Source organism: Oryctolagus cuniculus, chromosome 14, assembly GCF_051225735.1.
Source record: "Oryctolagus cuniculus isolate XC-2025 breed Fujian yellow rabbit chromosome 14, ASM5122573v1, whole genome shotgun sequence".
In the NCBI taxonomy this organism is placed as follows: Eukaryota; Metazoa; Chordata; class Mammalia; order Lagomorpha; family Leporidae; genus Oryctolagus; species Oryctolagus cuniculus.
In genome coordinates, this window is record NC_142880.1 from 97,093,046 (window position 1) to 97,117,068 (window position 24,023).

The window sequence follows — 24,023 nt, forward strand, 5'->3', positions numbered from 1 at the left end:
ACCAAGAGACCCCCACCAGCAGGACCTGGGAGGGGACCGTGTGTAGACAGGACAGAGCCATGCGGGGAGCTGATGTCCAGGTTTCTGGGCGCACGTGCTCGGTCTGGGCTGAGGTCTACAGCAGATACACCCAGTGCCCCGCCCCCTGCCTTCCAGGCACTGCTCAAGTCTTGGGGCTGCACCCGGGCTGCTCGCTCACCCACAGCCATCAGTGGGTCCCTGCTCCAGACCCCAGGAGCCCAGCAGGTGCCCTCAGTGTGTGGCCACACGGGAACCCAGCTGCCCCGTCTGTCGACTGTGATGAGCAGCCCACTGAACCCCAGGGAGCCTCGGGGCCCTCTTTCTGGAACCATTCGGGCTGAGGTTGAGCCAGCGGTGCCCCGACTGGGCCGTGGGGCCTGGACCACGCCTCCCACCCACCCCCGCAGAGCTCCACGGTGAGGGTGGAAGGCCCAGGGCAGCCCAGCGTCCAGGGCCCGAGCAGCACGAGTCCTCCTGACCCGCCCCTGCACTGCCCTGGCTTCAGGGCCACGACCACAGGGGTGGCTCCGACTGCACCAGGATCCAGGTTAGAGCAGGCCCAGGGCAGCTTCCAGCAGGGTGGAGCTGCCCACCTTGGGGCACTGGGGGACAGGAGGGCTGTCCCTAGTTCCCTCCCGCTCTGCGTGCCCAGACACCCTGGACTCTGGACGCGTCCGCAGTGGGACTGTCCTCCTCTGGTCCACCTGGAACAGGCTGGGACCTCATCTCCGTGGCGGCTGCCAGGCTGGGTCCCCCAGCCCAGCCCCCGCCCGCGGGCGTCCTCTGTTCTGACGCTGGCGCCACCCTCCTTCCCAGCACAGGCTCTGGGACACCGTCCTCTCTCCAGGCTCCCGTCCACACCGCCCTGCTGCGGTGCTTCGGCGTCCCTCCTCTCCCCCAGTGGCCGTGGCGTGGCCGTGGCGAGGGCTAACACGTGCTGAGGCCACATCCAGGGCTCTGGCCCAGTTCAGGCCACTCTCAACAGCAGCCAAGCCCCCTCCCTCCCTGCAGGGTGCACGAGAGCGGAGCCTGCACTTGAATCTGGTCCGTGGCAGCGACCAGCAGTCCTTCAGAGCAGAGCGAGTCTCAGCCCACACGTGGACATGTGCACAGGCATGCAGACACGCGTGTGCGTTCAGCCATGCCAGCACACCTGTGCCCCAGCGCCTCCTGGAGCTGCCGCCCAGCTGCCTGCCAGGACTGCCCCGAGGCCCAGCGGGGCACGGGGGCTCGCCTGTGGTGGCTGCACACCGCGCTCAGCTCAGGATCCCCCACAGGAGCCCGGCTGCGGGCACCCAGGACACTGCCTCACCCTGCCTGAGAACCCCTGACCCAGCGCCAAGACCCCGGCCTCCGCTGCTGCCCCTGCTGGACTTCCAGCTCCCAGCAACCCCTCCCCTCCCTGAGCTCAGGCCCTGCTGCTCCTGAGGGGACGCTGTTGGCCACGCCGGTACCACCATGGCAAGCAGCCTTGGCTGTGGCCCGGGGCACCCCGTGTGCAGCCTGGACGTCCCAGTGCCGCAAGCTCCGACCCTGCGCACGTGCCCAGCCCCTGCACTTGCTCCCACGTCTGCTGATGGATTTGGGGGTGTCTCACCTGTGCCTGGAGCTAAGGCACCCGACCCCCAGCAGGCCCTCTGTGGCCTCAGTGCCTTAGACCCCAGCGGGCCAAAGCAGAGCAGGCTGAGCCGCCGCTGCCTCCGTGTCTCTGAAGGGCAAGCAGCTTCCGCACAGCTCCAGCTACAAGTCCCCGTTCCTGCCTGGGCTGTTCCGCAACCCCGCGCGCCATCGGCTTCCCCGCCTGAGAGGCACAGGACTTAGCCCACGGACAAACACCGTGCCTTCCAGGTGTGGGCTGGATCCGGCCTCGTGTGGCGTCCGGGCAGCCGGATGCTCCGTCAGCAGTGACCTGTGGAGCTCTGGGCCCAAGTGACAGGACAGGAGTCATACATGCAGGCTCCTGGGCCCACACAGCTCCACCGCACAGGGCAGCAAGGCCAGGCGGAGCTGCAGGAAGCCCGGCCCGGCCTGGCCACGCCGGCGCACACCACGTCCCACACCTGCTTCTGGCAGGTGGGATGGCTGCCGAGGCTGTGCGGGTAACCAGGCTGGGTCGGTCGGGGGCGTGAGGACCGGCGCAGCGGGCTCCGTGACTGCGCTGGCAGAGTGTGCTGGGGTGGTGCCCCGAGAACCTCGGGATGTGACGCTGGGGAAGAGAGTTTGCGGCTGTCATGGAGTTCATGGTCCTGAGCTGGGGTGATGACCCTCTTAGAATGACCAACCGGGCCCTAAACCCAGCGGCTGGACACGAATTCAGCCAAGAGTCTGCGGGAGGAGGCAGGCTGGAGTGGTCCAGTCACGGCGGGAAGAGCCCCGGCCAAAGGCGCCCCGACCTGGGGCTCCCAGGAGGAGACGAGAGGTCAGCTCTGCGGGCAGCCCAGGGCTCTGCGTCGGGAGCGGCACACCTGTGCTACAAAGGTCACTCCCGGGAAACCAGCAGGCGCCTTCCTGAGCTGTGGGTTCCCGGGCAGAGGCGTGTCCAGGCCAGCCAGGGCTCAGGGTGGGGGTGAGGGTGCTGAGGGCGCCCCAGTGCCCGGGACAAGCCGCTCCTCCCCTTCCCAAAGGATCCAGAACTTTCCTGCTTCGGAAACTGGCTGCCACCACCGGCTGCAGCCTCGCTGGGGCACCGTTGCCGGCGCGTGGAGCGCGGGTACAGGTTCTAGAAGATAAGTGGAAGACGCGACTGGGCAGACGAGGAGGAGTGTGGGCCAGGGCGACGTTTTCACAGCCAGCGCCCAGCCTCGGTCTGAACCTGAGCCCCAGGGAGCCGGGCAGCCTCCCGCTGCCTGCTGGCCGATGCCTGGGACCCGCCTGGCCTCTGGGCCGCGGAACTTTCTGGGAGAATCAGGCAGGCGTGAGGCTGTGGCGGTCTGGTGTGGAAGCAGACCCGGAGGGAATCCGAGGAAGCCAGGCAATGGGGTGCGAATCTGCCCCCCCCAAGGCTCAAATCCGTCCTTTCCTGTGGGCTGTGGGATGCCAGCACCCACCTCCCCCTGTGACCTTTGCCCTGCGGGGGGGAGGGGAGCGTCCTGCAGCTCTCACAGACCAGCAAAGCTGGAAGGGCGCTACCCTGAGCCCAGCCCGGAACCGTCTGGAGCAGCTCCGACTGACGGCTGCGAGCCCTGCGACCCGCCGGCTTCGGGAAGACCTTCGCGGGCTGGGCGGGCAGCAGGCGCCACAGGCACTCGGCGGGGAGGGGGGAGCTGCGGGACGCCGCCCGCTTTGGCCCCGCGGGGAGCGGCCTCGGGCGGGGGTCGTCACGGTGGTCCCCGCGCCTCCGCCCTCTCCCGGAGGCCGTGGCCGCGCTCGGCTTCCTCCACGCGCGTCTCGCGGGGCCCCGCACTCCGGGAGCGCCCAGCCCCCGCGTACGCGACCTCAACGCACCCCCTCTCGCCGGGCACCCGCGCAGCCTCCCTGTCGCGGGTTCCCACGCCGCCCGCCGAGCCGGCCTTATAAGGCAGAGGCGGTGCCTCCCCGCGCTCCGCGCTCCTGCGGGGCGGGGCCTGGCGGGGCGCGGCCTGGCGGGGCGGGGCGGGGCCTGCGGAGCCGGCCGGCGAGAGGCCGGGGCCGGGGCGGGGCCTCGGCAGGGGGCGGGCTCCAGGGGCGGGGGCGCGGTCGGGGGGCGGGGCCGGGCCGCGCGCGTGCGAGTCGCGGAGGCGCCGGCGCTGCCGTCACCGCGTCCCGAGCTGAGCCGCCGGGCTGCGGGCTGCGGGCTGCCCAGGCCGCTCCCGGGGGCGCGCAGGAGCGCCGAGGCCTGGAGATCTGGGAGGTGCGGGCCATAGCGGGCCCGGAAGGAGCCGAACCCTCGGGAACGCCCCCCGGGTCGCGGCGGCGAGCACAGGTGCGCGCAGGTAAGCGAGGCGCGGGCGCCGTCGCCGCAGCCGGGGTGAGCGCCCTGCTGCAGGAGCCCTGGGTTCCAGGTTTCCCGCGCGCGAGCGAGGGCTTCGCGCTGTCCCCGCTGGGCTGGGGCCGGTCCAGACCCTGAGGACGAGCGGCACCCCCCGCGGGATCTGCGCGCGGTGCCCCTAGGGCCCGGGCCGCCTGGCCCTCGCCGGTGACCTGGGCTCCTTGTGTCCCGAGGCGGCTTCGGGCGTGCGGCGGAGAAGCCCGGGCCGCCGCCCGAGGCCTCCCTGGGCTGCCGCGCCGCCGGGCCCCGCGCGCGCCCCGGGAAGGGCTCGGTGCGGCCGGGTCCCCGGAGGTCGGCGGGGGCGGGCGGCTCTCCAGCGGGGCTGCCGCACGCAGGTGTTTGCGCCGCAGCGCGAGGCCGTCCGTGCGCGTTGTGGGAAACGCGCGCGACCCAGGCGACGCTCACGGAGAAAATTAAAGGCCCCGTCACCGCAGAGGCCCGTGCGCCGCCCGCAAGAGAGGCCGACAATTAAAAGCTTCCTCCGGAGAGGCGGCGCCAGCCCGGGCGGGGCCTGGTCCCAGCCGCCGAGCGGCCGCAGCTGTGGCGCACCGCAGACCTGGGCGCCACAGGGAGGTGTCCGGCCCTGCACCCCGCGGAGGCGCTCCTCGCGCCGCCTGCAGCCGGGAGCCCGCAGAGCCCAGCCAGCCCGCCCGGGACCCCCAACCCTCACCCAGGCAGGTGCCGCCCCGGGGCAGGAAAATCCACACCCGCCCTGGGGAGAGGGGCTTCCTGGAGGAAGGGGTGGAGCTGCGCCCGGGGCCCAGCCCAGCAGGGGCTCGGACTTGGCCTCCTGAGGACAGCAGCTGCCTCTGTGAGAGGGGCCCCCGCGTCCCTGCGCCCCAGCTCCCGGCCCCTCTGCAGGGGGGCCTCCGCTGCAGCCAGGCTCTGGGCAGGGCTGGAGCCCCGGGGAGCGCACAGCAGCTGTGCCCGGTGTGTTTCTTGGGGCTCAGGGCTGATCCGCCGTGACCCCGACTGTGAGCTGTATCGAATGTCTGCACGTCCCGGCCGGCCCGCTTTCCCAGGGGAGGAACTGGAGCGGCTTCCAAGGGAGTCTAAGACGTCTGTGCCTTCCGGGCCACCGGCTTTTCCTCCGATTGGATTTGTGAAGGGGGAGGGGAGGTGTGCCTGTGCCGAGCCTGGAGCGAGGACACCTGGGCCCCCCTCGCCTCCGGAGTCTCCGCTTCCAGGCTGATAAGAAGCGGGGCCCCCCCTCCGGCCCCCGCAGCCTGCACACTTCCTGCCGTCCCAGGCCCCTGGTCCAGGGCTGTGCGGCTGGGGAATGGGGTCCGGCCCCTCAGGCGCTGGTGCCCACCTTGAGTCCTGGGTGGCGGCCGTCTCCCTGGGCGTCCGGGTCCAGCTGGGTTTCTGTCCCTGGAGCCAGGATGGGGCAGGGGGGCGGAGGGTCCTGCTAACCACGACGGTCTCACCGCCTTTCGGGCTTCCCCGTGGCCGCTGTTTGGTGTTTGTTTGTTTGTTTTCACTTACTTGAGAAGCATAGCAACAGAGAGAGAATGGGAGAGGGAGGGAGGGAGCTTCCCTCACTGGGTCACTCCTCAGAGGCAGTCAGGGCTGGGCCTGGCTGGACCCAGGAGCTCGGAACTCCATCTGGGGCTCCCACGGGGGACCCCGGCCACGCCTGCCGCCTCCCGGGGCCTTGGCAGAGCGCTGGGTCAGTCATGGAGCCGGGCGGGGACCAGTGGGGCTGTGGGCTGGGATGCAGGTGTCCCGAGGGGCTGCCTGCCCAGCGGCACCACACCCCCCCTTGGCTGGGTCTCAGCCTTGACACGTGAGACGGTGCTGCTGTCCCCGGAGCTGGCTTTGTGCGGTTCTGCACCCGGTTCCCGCGGCCGCTGGCTGGTCCCTTTCTTGGCACTGATGGGTGGAGCTGCTGGCTGTTGGGGTGCAGGGCCCGGGGCCGTGTGTCCCCAGTGAGAGGCTGTGCCCAGCTCCTCCCGGGGGACTGTGCTCCCTCTGTGCCCTGTCACACGCTGCTTCTAACAGGCCACCGGGCAGGGTCTCACGCCATCCGCCTGTCCCCCTTTCCCCACCCCGAGGCGCCGCCTCCTTTAAGCTTCCGCTGAGCCCCCAGGGCCTCTGGAACACCCTCTGCCCGGCCCGGTCTCTGACCGCTGTGTCGCTTCCCTGAAGGGCACTGTCCCTTCCGTCCCTGCCGTCACACACGATGCACACCGGCCCGGAGCCTCAAAGTCCAGTGCTGGGATGTGGGCAGGGCCGCGCCACTCCCCGCTGCCCCCAGCCCCGCCCTGGCCCTGTGTGCCCTCTGCCCCGGGCCACCTGTGCACCTGTGGCAGAAAGCAACACCTGGAGCCAGGCGGGCCAGGTGTGGACATGGCCCCCGGCTGGGGTGCCCGGGGACAGCAGCTGGGCTGACATCGGGAGGGACCGGCCACCAGAAGGTTCCATGGTGTCCTCTGGCGAGAGGGTGAGCGTGAGGGCCTGGTTGCCCGCATGGCACCTGGGTGGGCGCCGGTGCTCTTTGCTGCTCGGGGCTGGTATGGGAGGACCCTCGATGCTGACTCTGACCGCGGGCCTCAGGCCGCCGACTCAGCTGGTTGCCATGTCCTCCACAGGTGAGCCTGGGAACCAGGCTGGCTACCGGGGAGAGCTCGGGGCTCAATCCCTCACCTCCAGCCCGCAGTGAGGAGCCGGCTGCTGACCCTGGCCGTGCATCCAGGACCCCGTGGTCGCCTCTGAAGCGACCGCGTTCTTGGGGCTCAGGCCGAGGGTCGGCAGGAGCAGCACCCTGGACGCAGGTCCTGGCAGGCCACGGCAGGCCACAGCAGGCCACGGGCTCTGGCCAGGTCCCTGCAGTCCCCGTCTCCTCGACAGGCAGAGGCGGCGCCTCCTTGCCCAGGAATCCCCTCCGGGCCCCAGCGCTCTGTGCTTGCAGGGTGAAGGGCCCCGTGGGGTGACCCGGCTGTGGCTCGGGCTCTGGTCCTCGGGTGGCCGGGCAGCCCTGGTCACGCCTGCCCAAGGGCTGTGGCCTCTGTGATTGTGTCAGCGCAGGTGCCCAGGGCGATGGCGCCGCATCGCACGGCGGCCTGGGCTTCTACAGACTCAGAAAATGCCAGCTTTGTGCTGCGCGGGGCAGCCAGCGGCCGCTCACACCGGGTGTCCCGGGGCGCGGGGTGGGGGCCGTCCCGCCCGGCTCTGAGCCGCTTTTGTTTCTCTGGGGCTGCAGCCCCGCCTCCCCCTGACGTTAGAAGGGCTGGGCCTCCCCTGGGGTCTGGGGTCTCCGAGTCCCAGGGGCCAGGACTGAGGAGGGAGGCCAGCGCCGAGGTGACGTCCGCTTCCGGCCCAGGCCTCCCTGGGTGCCCACAGCAGGCTCGGCTCTCACTCAGGTGGGTCGGGGGCTGTGCTCCGGGTTCTTCCAGGGGCTGTTCCTGTCCTGTCCCCTCTGCTCCCACGGCCAGGACCCCGCTCCCCTTCCTCTCCCTCAGCTCGGGGCTGTTGTGGGGTCAGGGCACTCACCCCCAGGGCCCGCGAGGTCTCCCTCAGCACCACCGTGGCCCCTGTGGCCCCTGCTGTGGCCCCAACACACCTGAGTGTAGGGACAGGGACGCAGGGGGCCCTGGCCACGCGGTACCCACCCCACAAGCCCCGCTGAGGCTGAGGGTTTGCAGGGGAGCGACGGAGGGGCTGAGAACTGGGGACCCCACTGGGAGCCCCCCACTTGCCTGGAGTGCCCCCTCTGACTCCTATGCTGCCTGAAGCCCCCTCCCTCCCCTACCCCCTGCCGACAGTGACTGTCAGTCAACCCAAGACACTGGTTCCTGCCGAAACCGGCCAGCCCCTGGCCCTGGCCCCCACCCCCAGCCCCCAGCCCCGAGAATGGAGAGAGAGGTTGGGGAGGGGTGCTTAGGGAGACCCTGGGTGCAGTCGGGCCATCCTGGGGTCTGGGCTGGGGCTTCGGGAGTTCAGAGCAGGGCAGCCGGCAGCCTGGCTCTACAGCCTTGGTCACCCCGGATCCCACTGACCTCTGGGCTGTTCTGGGGTGAGCGTGGTCCTGGCCACCCCCGGAGCCCTTGCTGCTATGTGGGGGCATGGGAGTGAGCAGCCTCCCTCCCCCTGGTGGGCTCATCCCACATGGGCACCAGGCAGGCAGTTCAGGACTGCGTCGTGCAGGGTTTCTCGGCCCCAGGGAGGGGCAGGGCTGCGGGGGGGGGGGGCAGAGGGGGAGGGACACCTGGTCACCAAGAGGCAGGGGAGCTTGGGTAAGGCGCCTCAGGCTCAGGGCAGGTCCCACCCCAGGACAGGGGCCAGGAAGGCACCCAGGCTGCCTCTAGAGCAGCAGCTGGCCCCACTGGCCCCACACCAGTCCTCCCGAGGTCCCCGTCCTGTCCCTGTGGGTCTGTACCAGGTGTTCGGGGCCGGGAGGCCAGGGAGACTCATTCTGGGGCCCAGCTTCTGGGGGCAGGGGTGCCACCTGCGAAACTGCTCCCCAGGGCAGTGCCCCTCCTGGCCCTGATGGCTGTAATTCCACCCGGGCCTCTCCCGCCCTCCCCCAGGCCTCCTGGAACATGCAAATCAGGTAACTCAGAAGTCCCTGGTGGGGGCAGCCCAGAGTCCCTGCCTCCCCCGGCAGCAAAGTCTTCGTCCTGTGGCAAGGGGCCTCAGCTCCGGGGTCTGGGGCAGGAGCACAGACCCACTGTGGGCATGTGGGACACACACCTGGCGAGGGCAGGACCCCTCCTGGGAGTGGGGCCCCACAGCTAGAGGGGGCTCACTTTGCTGGTACAGGAGTGTGGAGGGGGCCGGGGGGGAGGGAGCACTCACTGTCCGTCAGAACGCTGTTTCTGTTTAAGCCCATTCTCCTCATGTCCACACGAGTGTAAGGAAGCTACACACGCACATGCACACACATGCGCAGATATGTGCACACACACACGTGTAGACATGCACACACAGGTACAGACACACACGAGCAGATATGTGCACAGACATGCACACCTGTAGACATGTACACACAGGTGCATGCATAGGCACACATGCACACACATGAGCAGATACGTGTGCAGATGCACACACGTGTAGACATGCGCACACACATGAGCAGATACATGTGCAGATGCACACACCTGTAGACACGTGCGCACACATGAGCAGATAAGTGTGCAGATGCACACACCTGTAGACATGCACACACAGGTAGACACACACATGAGCAGATACGTGCACAGACATGCACACCTGTAGACACGTGCACACAGGTGCACGCACAGACACACATGCACACACATGAGCAGATACATGTGCAGACGCACACACCTGTAGACACGTGTGCACACATGAGCAGATACGTGTGCTGATGCACACACCTGTAGACATGTGCACACATGTGCAGATGCACACACCTGTAGACACGTGTGCACACATGAGCAGATACGTGTGCGGAAGCACACACCTGTAGACATGTGCACACATGTGCAGATGCACACATCTGTAGACACGTGTGCACACATGCATACACCTGAACAGACACACCTGTAGACACGTGCGCACACATAAGCAGATACGTGTGCTGATGCACACACCTGTAGACACGTGTGCACACATGAGCAGATACGTGTGCGGATGCACACACCTGTAGACACGTGCATATACGCATGGGGATGCACACACCTGTGGACACCGCGCGTATGCACAAGCACACATGCGCACACCCCCCAAGTGCCCTGGGCTGTGTCCTGTGTCCCACCGCGCCCTCCCCACAGCTCTGCTGGTCCCGAGCGCACAGCGGCCGGAGGCATCGTGTCCTCTTTGCTTAGTCCTCCCTGTGTTTGATTGAGGGATTGTTCACTCAGGGCAACAGAACCAGAGCTAGGACAGCTAGGACAGAGCTGGCCACCTCTGTGTCCCAGGACAGCCTCAGCACCACCCTGCGCACAGCCTGGGACCCAGGGCGCCTGTTGGCTCCTGCCGTGGAGCCTGGTCCTGTGGCCGTGGCCGTGCGGGATGTTCCAGGCCCAGGAGCGGAGCCCTCAGAACGCCTGCCAACTCTCGTTTTCCCAGACTGCCCTCCCAGGCCCGTGGTGGTCTGGGCAGCTGCTGGCCGTCTCCCCGGCTGGGTGGCAGCCAGGGGTCCTGTGCAGGCCCCTGTGGGCTGTGTCCCCGCGGGGCAGGGGCCGAGCCCCCGAGCCCTCACCCAGCAGACGTCCTCAGTGTCCAGCTGCAGGCGGTGGACGTGGGTGTGAAAGTGCCCAGTGGGAGGTGCTTCCCTTCAGGGCGTGGCCAGGGCCCTGGCCGTCCCTGCTCCCTCTGCAGACTGGCCCGTGTGTGGTCCCTCACTGGAGCTGTCCTTGTGCTTATGGCCTGGGTCCCCTTGCGTCCCCAAAAGGCAGGGCCTCCGTGGTCCTGTCCAGTCCTCCTGTTATAGCCTGCAGCAGTCTCGTCGCCAAGTGGGCGGGGCTGCGCACAGAGCACCTGCTGCTGGCTCAGAGTCCGAGCGAGGCAGGCCGGGGGTGGGGCCTGCTGTCCCCCTAGGCCCTGCCCCACCCCCAGGCCGGGGGGTGGGGCCTGCTGTCCCCCTGGGCCCTGCCCCACCCCCAGGCGGGGGGTGGGGCCTGCTGTCCCCCTGGCCCTGCCCCACCCCCAGGCAGGGGGGGGGTAGGGCCTGCTGTCCCCCTGGGCCCTGCCCCACCCCCAGGCGGGGGGGTGGGGCCTGCTGTCCCCCTGGCCCTGCCCCACCCCCAGGCCGGGGGGTGGGGCCTGCTGTCCCCCTGGGCCCTGCCCCACCCCCAGGCGGGGGGTGGGGCCTGCTGTCCCCCTGGGCCCTGCCCCACCCCCAGGCGGGGGGTGGGGCCTGCTGTCCCCCTGGCCCTGCCCCACCCCCAGGCAGGGGGGGGTGGGGCCTGCTGTCCCCCTGGCCCCACCGGCCACCTGCCACCCGCTGTGGGGTCTGGGGGTTGAGGTGCAAAGCTTTCTTTTAAAAAATGCTTGTGAGCCACAAGGAGCTTCTGTCTGCTGGTTCACTCCCCAGATGCCCACAGCTCCACCCAGCGCTCCCATGGGCGACAGGGGCCCAGGTCCTCGTCAGGCCCAGGTCAGCCACTGCCTCCCAGGCTGTGCGGCAGCAGGAAGCCGGGCGGGAAGTGGGGCTGGTACTCGTGCATCAAACGCCGCAGTGCAGTCCCTGACTTGCTGGAGGCCACCTCACACTTTCTGTGCCACTCCTGGGAAGGGGGCTGGGTGGGGCCGGGCCCCCCTCCCCCAGGGTGGTGCTGGCTGTGTGTGGACTGTGCACACCACAGGTCCCCAAGAGGAGGGCTGTGCTGTGGCCAGAACCCGGCTTCCCAGGGCTGTGGGCACCCTTCGAGGACCTCAGGAGCCCTGGGAAGCCCCACCCTGGGGGCCGAACTGGCCAGGCCTGTTGAGTCTGGCTGGCTGGCCATGGGGGCAGGGGACTGTGTAGTCAGACGTGGCTACATGCATCCCCGAGGCCCTGGTGAGCCCAGCTGGAGCAGCATGGCCCTCTTAGTCCTGTGGGGACGGCCACTTCCAAGTCCACAGAGAGCTGTCCACTGCACACACTGGGCTCTAGGACAACCCACATGGGGGCCACTTCCCCTCCCAGCACATGGCTCAGTGCTGAGGGTGAGAGTGGCCATGGCCCCTCCCCGAGAAGGCCGCCTTGGGAACGTGGCGGAGCGGGAGTGGCTTTGGGGGCCCCGTGGCTGCAGGCACAGGATCTGCTGTCGCCAGCATGCCGAGGTGCTGGGAGGGACAGCGCCCCGCTGTCTAGCAGCCTGGCTCCGGGTTACAGCCTGCAGCCCCGCAGTGCAGGGCGCTGGGACTCACGTCTCCTCTCTCCTCCCCAGCATCATGGCTGACAGCAAGGCCAAGGCAGCCAAAGCCGCCAACAAGACACCCCCCAAGTCCCCAGGGGACCCCACAAAGGACAAGGCAGCCAAGAGGCTGTCTCTGGAGTCTGACGGTGGCCCTGAGGGGGCGGCTGCCGCAGCCCCAGAGCTCAGCGCCCTGGAGGAAGCCTTCCGCCGGTTTGCGGTCCATGGGGACACCAGGGCCACCGGGAAGGAGATGCACGGCAAGAACTGGTCCAAGCTGTGCCGGGACTGCCAGGTGATTGACGGGAAGAACGTGACGGTCACCGACGTGGACATCGTCTTCAGCAAGATCAAGTGAGTGTGCGCGTGCTGTGTCCCAGCCCGGCGGCTCTCAGGGCCCAGGCCCACTCCCGAGCCCCCTGGCTGGGTTGGCTTGGCCTGAGCTGGCCCAGAAGTCAGGCTCAGAGAGGCTGTGGAGCTCCCGGGGCATTCTGGACTTACTGGGCTGTATGCTAAGCCACAGTGCCCGCCAGGATAGCACGTGCCCACCCTGGCCCCTGCACCCCAGGCCTCGGTTGCAGAGCAGAGCCCTGGTGTGCACCTGCAGGCTCGGCGGGGATGGCGTGCACGGCGCGTACACGCCTTCTCCTCGATTCCATGCAGCTCCCGGAGGCCCTGCACCCCTCCCTCCCGTCACCCCAGCATCCCCGAGGCTCAAGGACGTTCTCCCTGCCTGCCTTGATGCCCTCACACCTGAGAACAGTGACGCTGTCCCCGCTGTCCCCGCTGCCCTGCCCAATGGCTCTTCCAGCCCGTTTGTGCCCGTCTCGGCCCGGGTATGTGGCATGCTCTGTGGGCGTGGCCTCCAGCTGTCACACAGGCACCCCAGGTGCCACGCCTCCTCGCTGCCCTGCCCACCCTGATGCCGAGGGGCAGCCATCACTGTGGTGGGCCAGGGTGACCGAGCACTGGCCAGGGAGGGGCCGCCTGTCCTCTGGGAAGCGGAGAGGCCCTGGGGGAGGAGGCTGGGCCCACACGAGCCTGGACGCCCGTGCACTGCGGGCAGAGGGGGTCTTGGGATTGGGAAGCTGTGCTTGGGGATGGTACCAGCAGCCTCTCTTCTGTGCTCCCGGCTGGGCCCACGTGACCAGAGCACTGCCCTGGTCCTGGTGCCGAGTTCTCACTGGGCCAAGGGGATGTGTGCCGCCTCGTGGGGTGGGCGGGGCCCCATTAACACCGCCCAGGCAGAGCAGGCCCTTGCCCCCAGGTGGCCTCGCAAGGGGTGGCCCGGGCCCTCTGCTGACCCCAGCCTTGAACATCCTGGGTCCTGCAGCTGCTCCTGTGGCTGCAGTGGGTGTGGGCTGGACCCAGCCTCTCCCTGCACCCCTGGGCGTGGCTTCCCTTGATTGACAGTGCAGCCAGGACAGCAGCAGATGTGGGAGCCTGGGCCTGGGAGCAGAGGCGGGCAAGACTGGCTCAGGCCGGGCCAGACACCACCCCCCGCTGTCAGGGTGCTGTTCCTCCTGCAGAGTGGCCTTCCAGCCGCCACCCCCCCACACACGTGTGCGACGTGTGTTCTCACCTGGTTCCCTGGCGTGCTGGGACTCAGGGACCTGAGGCCGTGAGCTGTGTCTGAGCCGGGAGGGACCCAGGCCACGGCAGTCCGGGCATGCAGCCGGGCAGGCGCCTGGGCTGAGGGGACGCCGTGGACCGTGCTGTCCCCCTGCAGGTGCTGGCCTGGACCCGCCCGAGGGTCCTCCCGGCGTGCAGAAGGTTCCAGGAGGGAATGGGTGGGGTCCCGCAGGGAGGCGGCAGAGCTGCCAGGAAGGGCAGGGCTGTGCCTGTTCTGTCTTGGGGAAGGGTCGCTCAGGTACCTCCGGGAAGTCGCCAGCTGGGGAGAGAGACGCCAGCGTCTGTTTCCCAGTGGTTGCCGTGGCTGCGTGGGCCGCGTGCCAGCCGGGGCATCTGCGGCCTTTGTTGAGGCCCGGTCGCCATGGCCGCAGTTGCTTGTTTGGCTGTTACTATGCGCCGGGTTTCAAACACACTTCTCGCCGCTGAAGACCACTGCGGGCAGACCCCGCCCACACGCCCAGGCAGGGCTGCCGGGGATGCCACCTCTGTGTGCATGTGTGTGCATGTGTGTGCCTACCGGTCCCAGCCTGTGCCCCCGGATCCTGAGCAAGGGTCCGCGGCCTCGCCCTGGCCTGCAGGGGTGCAGGGGGAGAGCTAGGCGGGGTCTGTGCTCCAGGCCTGCTCTGCACCCACACACCGCCACCACCTCTGAACAAAGGCGCATGGGTGGGGGCCATCTGTGCCCAGGGGTGGACCGGAGGTCAGGAGAGCCCCTGCTGGGGTGTTGGGGGCAGCTCTGACATCTGCCTGTCTGAAAAAAGCCAGGCCCACCCCACCCCACCCCCACCCTCTACCCCCAGGCTCCACCTCTCGGCCACAAGCTGGCCTCAGACTCCAGGGTGCTGGGCGCTTCTCCTGGGCTGGAGTCCCGCTCCCGTTTCTCTGGGGCCCTCTAGTGGCCGCCCGGGGCAGCACTGAGAGGCCTGTGCCCGAGGACAGTGACCCAAGCCGCTGGACCTACCTCCAGCCAGAAGCCAGAGCCATTGGTCCAAGGTGGGCAGCAGAGACAGGGCAGCTCCTCGTCGTCCTCTGTCCCCAGCAGCCCCACACCTGTGCGGGATCCCAGCTTCCTGTGGGGCACCTCTGGCTCTCACGTCTGAGCGCCACAGCCTGGATGGGTTCCTGGGAGACCCACAGGACACTGATGGGGGGAGGGGGGCGGAGGCCCCAGGGGACCTGTGACCAGCACCTGCCTCCTGAACTGCTCTGGACACAGGCACCTGGGGCTCCCTCTCCCCGAGATCACGGGGTGCCCAGGGTCGGCCGGCTGCACAGTGTGCGGGAGAGCCAGTGTCCAGCCCCCCGCCCTGAGCGTGGCCTGCAGTGGAGGAGCCCTTGTGTCTCCCCTCCACCAGCCGTGCCACACCCTGGTGCACAGCCTGGTGCTGCACTGTGGTCAGCAGGCTGGGGGCACAGCCAGGGAGTGCCTGTGAGGCCTGGGGCCTCGGGGCCACACCCCGAGCCTGGGAGGAAGGACGGCCCAGCTGATGCCAATCAAGGCCCAGCGCTCCGCAGACTCGGTGCCCCCAGGAAGCTACCAGCCTCCTGCGGCTCACGTTCTAGGATGCAGCAGGCACTCCCGCCGCCCAGGACAGAGGCACCTGCTCTCCGGCGGCCCGGCCTGACCCGTGGGCCCTGTCCTGCAGGGTGTGCAGGGGCCCCTCCTTGGCCCAGCCAGGCCCTCTCTGCCCTCCCCTCCCAATGCTACCAAAAGAACTCAGTTTAAAAAAGAAAAAAACCCAAATGTTCCAGGCATAGCTCCCACCACCGTAGGAGGTGTGAGATGTGAGACAAGACTCAAACACGTGCCTGACAGGGCTGCAGCCAGCTCTGTCCTGGCTCCAAGACCCGGGCGTGGGGTGCGTGAGCCCTCAGGTAGGGCGAACACAGGCACGGGGTGCGTGTGATCCCTGCAGGTAGGGGTGAGGACACGGGCGTGGGGGTGTGCGAGCCCTCCAGGTAGGGGTGAGGACACGGGTGTGGGGGGTGTGCGAGCCCTCCAGCTAGGGGTGAAGACACAGGCGTGGGGGTGTGCAAGCCCTCCAGGTAGGGGTGAGGACACAGGCGTGGGGTGTGCGATCCCTGCAGGTAGGGGTGAGGACACAGGCGTGGGGTGTGCGATCCCTGCAGGTAGGGGTGAGGACACAGGCGTGGGGTGTGCGATCCCTGCAGGTAGGGGTGAGGACACAGGCGTGGGGTGTGCGATCCCTGCAGGTAGGGGTGAGGACACAGGCGTGGGGGTGTGCGAGCCCTGCAGGTAGGGGTGAGGACACGGGCGTGGGGGGTGTGCGAGCCCTCCAGGCAGCAGTTAGAGCAGTGTCCACGCTGGCCACTGCCTTGCCCCCTCACTGCCGAGTGGGCGGGTTCTAGAGCCCAGTGGTTGTCAGTGCAGCTGTGATGACCCCGGGCCCACACTTGGGTTTCTCTGGTCTGATCAGGCCTGGGGTGAGCCGTCTGTGGGCCAGACCCGCTGTGGACTTGGACTGTGTCCCTGGCACAGCCTCTGTGGCGAGGGTCTGGGCCCAGTATCCTGCTTCCCTGCTGCAGTATCAGGTGCTTCACCCCTTCCTTGTCTTCAGTCCTAACGGTGTCCCCCCCCACCCCGAGTTACACAGAGGAAGGCACAGACACGCACACACACACGCACCCATCCACCCACCTTCCATCCGCTGATTCATTCCCCAGATGGCCACAGTGGCCAGGCCAGGGCCAGGCCAGGCAGGAGCCAGGATCCTCATCAGGGTCTCCCACGTGGGTGCAGGGGCCCAAGCACTTGGGCCGTCTTCCCTGCTTTCCCAGGCCACAGCAGAGAGCTGGATCTGAAGTGGAGCAGCCAGGACTCGAACCAGCGCCCAGATGGGATTCAGACGTTGCAGGCCCCGGCTTTACCTGCTACATCACGATGCTGGTCCCCATAATTGTGTCTTAAGAGTGTGGTTTGTGACATTTTGAAGTCCAGTTCACTTGTTTTGACTGTGCGACTACTGTGTTGGTGTCATTTCTAAGAAATCTTTGCCTAACACCCAGTCAGAGGTTTCCTTCTGGGTGTCCTAGAACCTGCTTCAGGTTGTGGCTGGAGAGTGATCCAGCTGCTTCCGGATGGAGAGGCTGCCCAGGTGGGGTCCTGGGGCGCTCTAGACCTCTGGCCTTGCTCCACGGTGGCTCCTGCTTCTCAACACTGCTTTCCAGCTGGGTGCTCTGCTCAGGGGCTTCATGGAGACCTCTCTGGGGTTCCACTGAGGCAGCCATCTTTTGGCTGGGGCCACTCAGGACCCCGCACTTGCAGGGTTCAGCCATTTGGCTGTTAGTGGCCCGCTGGGCTCCCTGGAAAGTGCCGGAGCCCCCATCCGACTTGAGCCTCCTGCTCCGACAGTCTCTCCAGTTGAGACCGGCTGGGACAGATCCAATCAAAATAAAAACATGCTCCTCTAGTGCAGCTACCAAAGCCAAAGCAGCAGCTCAGCCCTCTGAAACGAGCAGGATGACCCCGGTGGGAGGACTGTGGGTGAAGTGCGAGCCAGCAGGCAGTGACAGGGGACACACAGCTCCATCCCGCCCAGCTGCTCCCAGCCCCAGCCCCCTGCAGGCCCCAGGCTGCTCTCACAGCAGCCCCTCGTACCGCTGACCCCAGCACTTGCCTGTGATCTCCCTGGGCCGCAGGGGCTCACCTCCCGCCCTGTCCCTACAGGGGGAAGGCCTGCAGGACCATCACCTTCGAGCAGTTCCAGGAGGCGCTGGAGGAGCTCGCCCGCAAGCGCTTCAAGGACAAGAGCGCCGAGGAGGCCGTGCGCGAGGTGCACCGGCTGGTGGAGGGCCGCGCGCCCATCATCTCGGGGGTCACGGTAAGGGGCGGGGCCAGGGCAGGACTTGGCGCACTGACAGTTTGGGCCCCAGGCCCAGTCCCCCAGGCCCACACCCTTTCTCCTCCTGTGTCTGCAGAAAGCTGTGTCATCGCCCACAGTGTCCCGGCTCACCGACACCACCAAGTTCACTGGCTCCCACAAGGAACGCTTCGACCAGTCGGGCAAGGGCAAAGGCAAGGCTGGCCGTGTGGACCTGGTGGATGAGTCAGGCTACGTGCCCGGCTACAAGCACGCGGGCACCTATGACCAGAAGGTGCAGGGGGGCAAGTAGTGCTCCGCGCCAGTGCCCGCAGCTCCGCAGGTGTCCTGGGAGCAGGACCGCGTCTCGTCACCCTTCATTACATTCCTGCGCTCGTCTGGGCACAGGGGCGCCTGGGGTGTAGCCCAGCACCCCATCTCACACCCTAGGCTCAGGCCCTCACTCACCAACCCTGCCTCCCTCGCCTCCCTCGCCCTGAGCTGGGAGCAGACAGCTGCTGCTCCTGGTGCCAGCACCCTGGCCACTTGGTCTGCAGGTAACGGCAGCGTTTCAAAGAGCCGGCGGGCGTGGGGACAAGAACGACACCCTACCAGAGGCCACACTGACCTCACTGCAGCGACCTTTCGGGAGCTGACGGGCTACAGCACAAGGGCATCAACCATGGACAAGATGTGGGCGGCGTCTGTGAGCCCGGGACACCGAGGGCTCCTCGTGCTCTCCAGGGCAGGGGCCACATGGCAGCTGTGCTGGTCGGCGGGGCACACACGTACACACGTGTTCACACGTGTGCACGTGCATGCCTATAGACCAGGTCTGCGCTGGGAGCAGCCACGGCACTCGCAGCTCCTGGAAAGTGAGACGAGGCGGCAGCCAGTGCAGCCCAGCGGCCGCCCACAGCGTGGAGCCCGTCCCTGCCTCGGGGTCTCTCTCTGAAGCCCCCTTGTGAGCAGCAGCTGCCTCTATCCTCTCTGGGATGTGTGCAGTGCAGGGCTCCGCACACGAGGAGGGCCCCGGGGCGGGCAGCACGGGCCACCCTGTCCCAGTGCCCCCACAGCAACTGTCCCTTTGCACGAACACGGCCTCAGCCTCACGTGTGCCCTGCTGGAGCTTGGGGAGGCCTCCCACGAGCCACGTGGCCACTGCTGACTGTCCAGGGCAGATGGCCATTCAGGGCAGGGCCCCGGGTTCCTGCACACGTGCCTGGCCCATAGCACAAGTCAACAGCGGAGCTACCCCCCTCACTGCCATAGTCCCCTTGACGGAGAGTGTGCCTGCGTGTGGCCACAGAGCCCTGGAAGGCTGAGCACAGCAGTCCTCTCTGGACAGGCGCAGTGGGCTGCTGGGCCCGGCAGGCGGCTCCCTGCTGAGGTGCGGCATCCCGGGCCTCCGGCTCCTCTTAGAGGCGATGCCTGGCTGCTCCCTGCCCTCCTGCCCTCCCTGAGACCTGCAGGTGGTCTGCGAGTACCCTGGGTGAACAGTGTTAATCATTCAGCCACGGCCTGAGGGAGCAAAAGGCCTTGTGCAGTGGCCACTGAATGTGGCTGCTCCCCCACCCTCGTCCACTGCCCTGCCCAGCATCCTGGTCCCAAGGCCGCTCTTCTCCTTCGCTTTTACTCCCGGGCAGTCTGCCCCCCATCACATCAAACAGTGGCACTGGAGGGTCCCCACCATGCAGCAGGAAGGGGTGCTCCCAGGGCCAGCTCCCTGGGGCATGTGAGGATGCTGGGTCCCAGCCGAGGAGCCCCCGCAGGGCACCCCACAGCTGGCTGGAGCAGGCTGAGCGGCAGGGCCGCCCACGTCAGGCCCTGATGGCAGCCTGAGCGCACCCCGATGGCTGTGGGTTCTGTGAGGGGAGCCGAGTGCTCCGTCAGCCCCCCTAGGCGTCCCCACCCCACACGCAGGCCACTCAGACACACATGGGCCAGGACAGGATGCGCCCCAGCCAGGCCCCCAACTCTGACTCCCAGACTCCCGTCAGTGTGCACTGTGCAGTCACCTGCCGCCTTGGTGTGTCAGTGTTACAAATGCACGAATGTGTGTGTGTGCGTGTGTGTGCGTGCGTGCAATGCCAAACAGCTCTACAAACCCTGGCCAAAACAGAATTACATGCAGCCCAGGAGACCGGGGCAGGTCTGTCAGGAGGGGACAGCCCTGTTCTCCAGGAGCCATGGTGCGGCAGGCGCTCCGGCACCCGGCGGTGAGGCAGGAGTCGCTGAGCGCGCGTTCTCCCAGAGCGCCTATTTATTTCTATTTATGGCACAGCGGGCAGTGTCGGCTGGGACAGCCACGTCTCAGCCCACAGCCAGGGCCTCACTTACACTGGAGCACTCTACCTTTTCTGTGTCCCGCTCTGAAGAGTTCCTCACAGCAAACGTGGGCGCATGGTACCCGCAGCCACCCCGTCTCCTCCCCACATGCCTGTGTGCCCCACCCCCGGGCCCAGGGGCTGCCAGCTCAGGGCACGCCGTGGGCTCTCCAGCTGCCTGGTTTTGAATTACTGGCACGCGGCCACAGTGTTTAGCTGCATTTGCACAACTGGAGTAGAGAGGGGTAACAGAAGTCACGGCCCCTGGCCCCCGCACCCAGAAAGCCTGCTGCCTAAGTTCATTTTCTGCCGCACCCCATGCCATGGGGGGTTCCCGGTCACCTGCTGACGACAGCTCAGAGCTACAGTGTCCTCCCAGCACTCATGACCAACTCCTGGACCCTGGTGGGGCAGGCTGGGAATACGACAGGCACTTAGCAATGCTTAAGTTAACTCCTCCTTCAGCCCTCTTAAAGACTAAACCACGGCAAGTGACAAAGACCCCTGCGCAACAGAACCTGAAAGGGAGTTGAAAGTGAGCGTATGCTACTGCTAGTCTGCACTAAGTTCTTTCTGAGAAAGGGAAGCAGAGTTTTATACATATATCAGCACTCTATTTTTGCACGGGTTTGTCAGCGCTGGGGAGCGCTGCGCACAGCACTTCAGCAGTGCGCTGGGCAGTGTGCGTGACAGGCACACCGCCACCAGGAGCGACTGGTGCAAGGCGTCGTGCCGCCTCTGGACGAGGGCCAGGGTCTCGCTTGCAGCCCTTCATGAAACAGCTCGTGTCTGCGCACACCGCTCGTGTCTGCTGTTGGTGTACTGTGTGTCAACGTGGTAAAGTGGTGAATTAAAGGTGTTACAGCCTGGCCTGTCTCCTCTGGAGCCTGCAGGACGGCGTGAGCGTGGCGTCTCCTCGGGGCTGGGGCTTGTCTTGGTCCTGGGGAGCCTAGTGCTGCCGGCTGCAGGCCCGAGTGCAGGAGGGGCGGAGGGACCAGCATCTGTCAGGCTCGACACCAGGTCTGGTTCAGGGGCAGCCCTGGGGGAGTCGGGGGAGCATGGGAGGGAGGAGGGGTCTTTAACTCACAGGAGGTAAGCCACACCGTGGACGACCACAGCAGTGCCCGGAACAGGGCAGTGTCATCAACAGGGGCAGGAAACCCCTTCCCAAGATGAGGATGAAATGAAGCCACTTTCAGACAGACAGGAAATGTGCCAACAGACGTGGACTCCCAGTGCGGTCGTGGCCCAGAGGAAATGGCTGGGAGTGCCGGGGGGGAGGGGACTCCTGGGCCCTGTCACTCACGTTCTCGGGAGGTGGGTGACAGCAGGATGGAAGAAACTCTCCTAATAAAGCAAAGCCAAGTGTACGGCTTGCACGCAGCAGAGAAGCACAGTGGAGTGGGAAGACCCGCGAGCAGCAGGACGGCACAGTGGGGCAGATCCAAAACACGGTCCAGGAGGGACAGCGCAGCCAGCACCATTTTCAGCCCAGGAAGTCCCTCACCTCAGCGTGCCTGGAAATACAAAGAAATGGAGACGCAGACACAGCCTGGCCTCTGAGGGGATGGGCTGAGCGAGACACTCAGACGCCTGCTACCAAGGGGGGCGGGCGGGGAGCAGACGCCGTGAAGGGGTGGTGTGCTGAGGGATGGAGAGGCAGGCAAGGCGGGGAGCCGGGTCTGGGCCCGCCCAGTAGGTCCGTCTGGACATGGCTCAGCGAGGACCTCCCTGTGGGCAGGACCAGGCTAGGGCTGCCTGGTGTCCTCCGTGTGGGAGCAGCTAGAGGCTGGCCCACTCCCCGCCTCCAATGCCTGCCCCAGGCTGCTGGGCCTTGCCACACCTCTGCCAGAGACGAGACCTCAAATGCTGAAGCCATGAGACCACTGAAAGACCATGAAGCTCGTGCCAAAAACCTGCAAACTAGGCCATCCAGAGACACATACCTTGCAGGAACCAACTCCCGAGGACAGGGCCGGGCCGCGCAGCCACAGCGGAGGAGCCCCGGCAGCTCAGTGGCGACAGACTTCCTAAGCCGCTCCACCACGCTGGGGTCCACCGGGAGGAACGGGCTCTGGACCTCGTGACGCAGCAACTGCGGCCACAGCTCCCCTGCACCGCACCCCAAATGGCCTCAGTTCCTGAGACTTTGGCTCAGGATTGGGCCAAGATACTGGGGCGGGGGGCTGGCATGTGGGGGACAGTGAGAGGGACTGGGGTAACTGACTTGTGTACAGTGAACCTGACCTTCACAACTCACAACCCATCCAGGCACAACACCGACACAGCAGCGTGGTCTCACGGCTGTGACGACAGAAGTAGCGTGCTCAGCACACGGCACTTCCGTGACCGAGGTGGGCAGTTCTGCAGCTTGAACCCAGTTAGACCTCAGCATGGTCTGTATTTGAGCGGCCCCAAGCGGCTCAACACCCCAGGGGCGCAAACCCCAACAGCGGGGCTCAGCCCTCAAGGCTGCCCCCCACCAACCCCAGGTGTCCATCCCTGGGGTCAAAGAACTCTGAGATACACTGACTCACACTCACTAGTTTGTTACCAGGGATGCTACGAGGCGTGGGAGGCAGGAGCTTCCTGGCTCTCCCCTCACAGGACCTTCAGCCCCGCCCCTCCCTAGAGGTCCCCCCCCCCCCCGGGGCTACCCCGTGGCTGCTGGCCAGGAGTGAGCTCATTGGAGGAGCCACAGCCAGGAACCCAGGTACCGATGAGCAGATCCCGCAGCTCCACAGCAGCGGATAGGGACTGAAGATGCTTTACCCCAGGAGGCAGGCAGACTGGACCACACTGAAGTCACAGGTTTTTCTCGGGGCCAGCGCTGGGGACAGTAGGTTAAGCCTAAGCCTGCAGCACCAGCATCCAAATGGGCACCAGTTTGGATCCCAGCTGCTCCATCTCCAATGCAGCTCCCTGCTAATGCACCTGGGAAAGCACTGAAAGATGGCCCAGGTCCTTGGGCCCCTGAATCCACATGGGAGACCTGGAAGAAGCTCCTGGCTATGGGCTTCGGATCAGCTCACTTCCAGCTGCTGCAGCCATTTGGGGAGCGAACCAGTCGATGGAAGACCTCTTTCTGTCTGTAATTCTGCCTCTCAAATAAATCTTTTTTTTTTTTTTAAGATTTATTTATTTGAAAGAGTTTCTCAGAGAAGGAAAGGCAGAGAGAGAGAAAAAAAAAGAGAAAGAAAGAAAGAGAGCGAGAGAGAGAAAGAGGTCTTCCATCCAATGGTTCACTCCTCAATTGGCCACAACAGCCGAAGCTGTGCCGATCCGAAGCCTGGAGCTTCACTTGGGTCTCCCACGTGGGTGCAGGGGCCCAAGCACTTGGACCATCTTCCACTGCTTTGCCAGGCCATAGCAGAGAGCTGGATCGGAAGTGGAGCAGCCGGTGGCTTTACCTGCTACCCCACAGCGTCAGCACCCCAATAAAATTTTTTAAAATATTTTTCTTAATCAAAAGACACCATTAAAAATGGAGAGGAACACCCACAACACTGCTACTCAGAATTCTACAAATAACTGCTGCAGATAAGAACAATGCAGAGAAAAACAGGGGACCTTCAGGGCCACCCAGGGAGTTAAAGGCTCAGGGGTGCACACAGGAAGACGCCAACTTTAGGACGACAACACGTGTCACTGTGCTGCTGAGGGTCACTCAGGCCTTGCACCAGGGTGGCACAGGAAGCCACGGGGGCATGCAGAGGACAAAGGGTGGTGACCCTGGGGATGGCCTGGGGGGGGGGGGTGCAGAGACTGTGTCAGGTAAGGGATTTTAAGAAACGGTGGCTGAGGGGCCGGCACTGTGGCACAGCGAGTTAATGCCCTGGCCAGAAGCACCGGCATCCCATGTGGACACCGGTTCAAGACCTGGCTGTTCCACTTCCGATCCAGCTCTCTGTTGTGGCCTGGGAAAGCAGTGGAGATGGCCCAAGTGCTTGGGCCGCTGCACCCACATGAGAGACCTGGAAGAAGCTCCTGGCTCCTAACTTTGGATCGGCGCAGCTCCGGCTGTTGCGGCCAACTGGGGAGTGAACCATCGGATGGAAGACCTCTCTCTCTCTCTGCCTCTCCTCTCTCCATGTAACTCTTTCAAATAAATAAATAAATCTTAAAAATCAAGCAAACAAACAGTGCTGAAACTACTCCACGATGCTCGACACAACCTGACAAGATGAACGTAACGGCTGTGTGGCGATCCTTTCCCACGAGCTTCAACACTAAAATCTCAGTACTTAGCTCAGCTGCCTGCCGACCACAGACCACCACCCTCACCCTGTGCGACACATCTTCCAGCCGAGTGACACCCACGGCGGCTTCTGGACATGGCCACCATCAGAGAAGCCCAGCTATGTCTTCCAAAACCAGAGACAGTGAGAGACAGCTCTTCCACCTGCTGGTTCAATCCTCACATGCCCTGGAGCGCTATCCAGGTTTCCCG

The 24,023-nt window shown here is 66.0% G+C and overlaps 1 protein-coding gene across 3 annotated transcripts; it reads left to right on the plus strand.

Annotated features, from left to right (window-relative positions):
- Positions 1-3,780: 3,780 nt before the first annotated feature.
- Positions 3,781-20,442, plus strand: TPPP (tubulin polymerization promoting protein). 3 transcript variants are annotated; one of them, XM_051841622.3, is made up of 4 exons: positions 3,781-3,922; positions 11,827-12,147; positions 17,114-17,267; positions 17,365-20,442. In XM_051841622.3, exons 2-4 carry the CDS (start codon positions 11,831-11,833, stop codon positions 17,557-17,559), a joined length of 666 nt encoding a protein of 221 aa, XP_051697582.1. In that variant the 5' UTR covers positions 3,781-3,922; positions 11,827-11,830; the 3' UTR covers positions 17,560-20,442. The 3 variants fall into 3 exon arrangements, with proteins under 3 accessions (XP_051697582.1, XP_051697581.1, XP_051697580.2); XM_051841621.3 differs by having other exon boundaries at positions 3,797-3,932; XM_051841620.3 differs by lacking the exon at positions 3,781-3,922 and adding an exon at positions 7,196-7,350.
- Positions 20,443-24,023: the final 3,581 nt, after the last annotated feature.

Bases quoted from the DNA above. Each gene is read 5' to 3' on its own strand.
- TPPP (XM_051841622.3), top strand. From the start codon at position 11,831: ATGGCTGACAGCAAGGCCAAGGCAGCCAAAGCCGCCAACAAGACACCC. The intron at 12,148-17,113 runs GTGAGTGTGCGC...CTGTCCCTACAG, and splicing joins ATCGTCTTCAGCAAGATCAA to GGGGAAGGCCTGCAGGACCA. The intron at 17,268-17,364 runs GTAAGGGGCGGG...CTGTGTCTGCAG, and splicing joins CCATCATCTCGGGGGTCACG to AAAGCTGTGTCATCGCCCAC.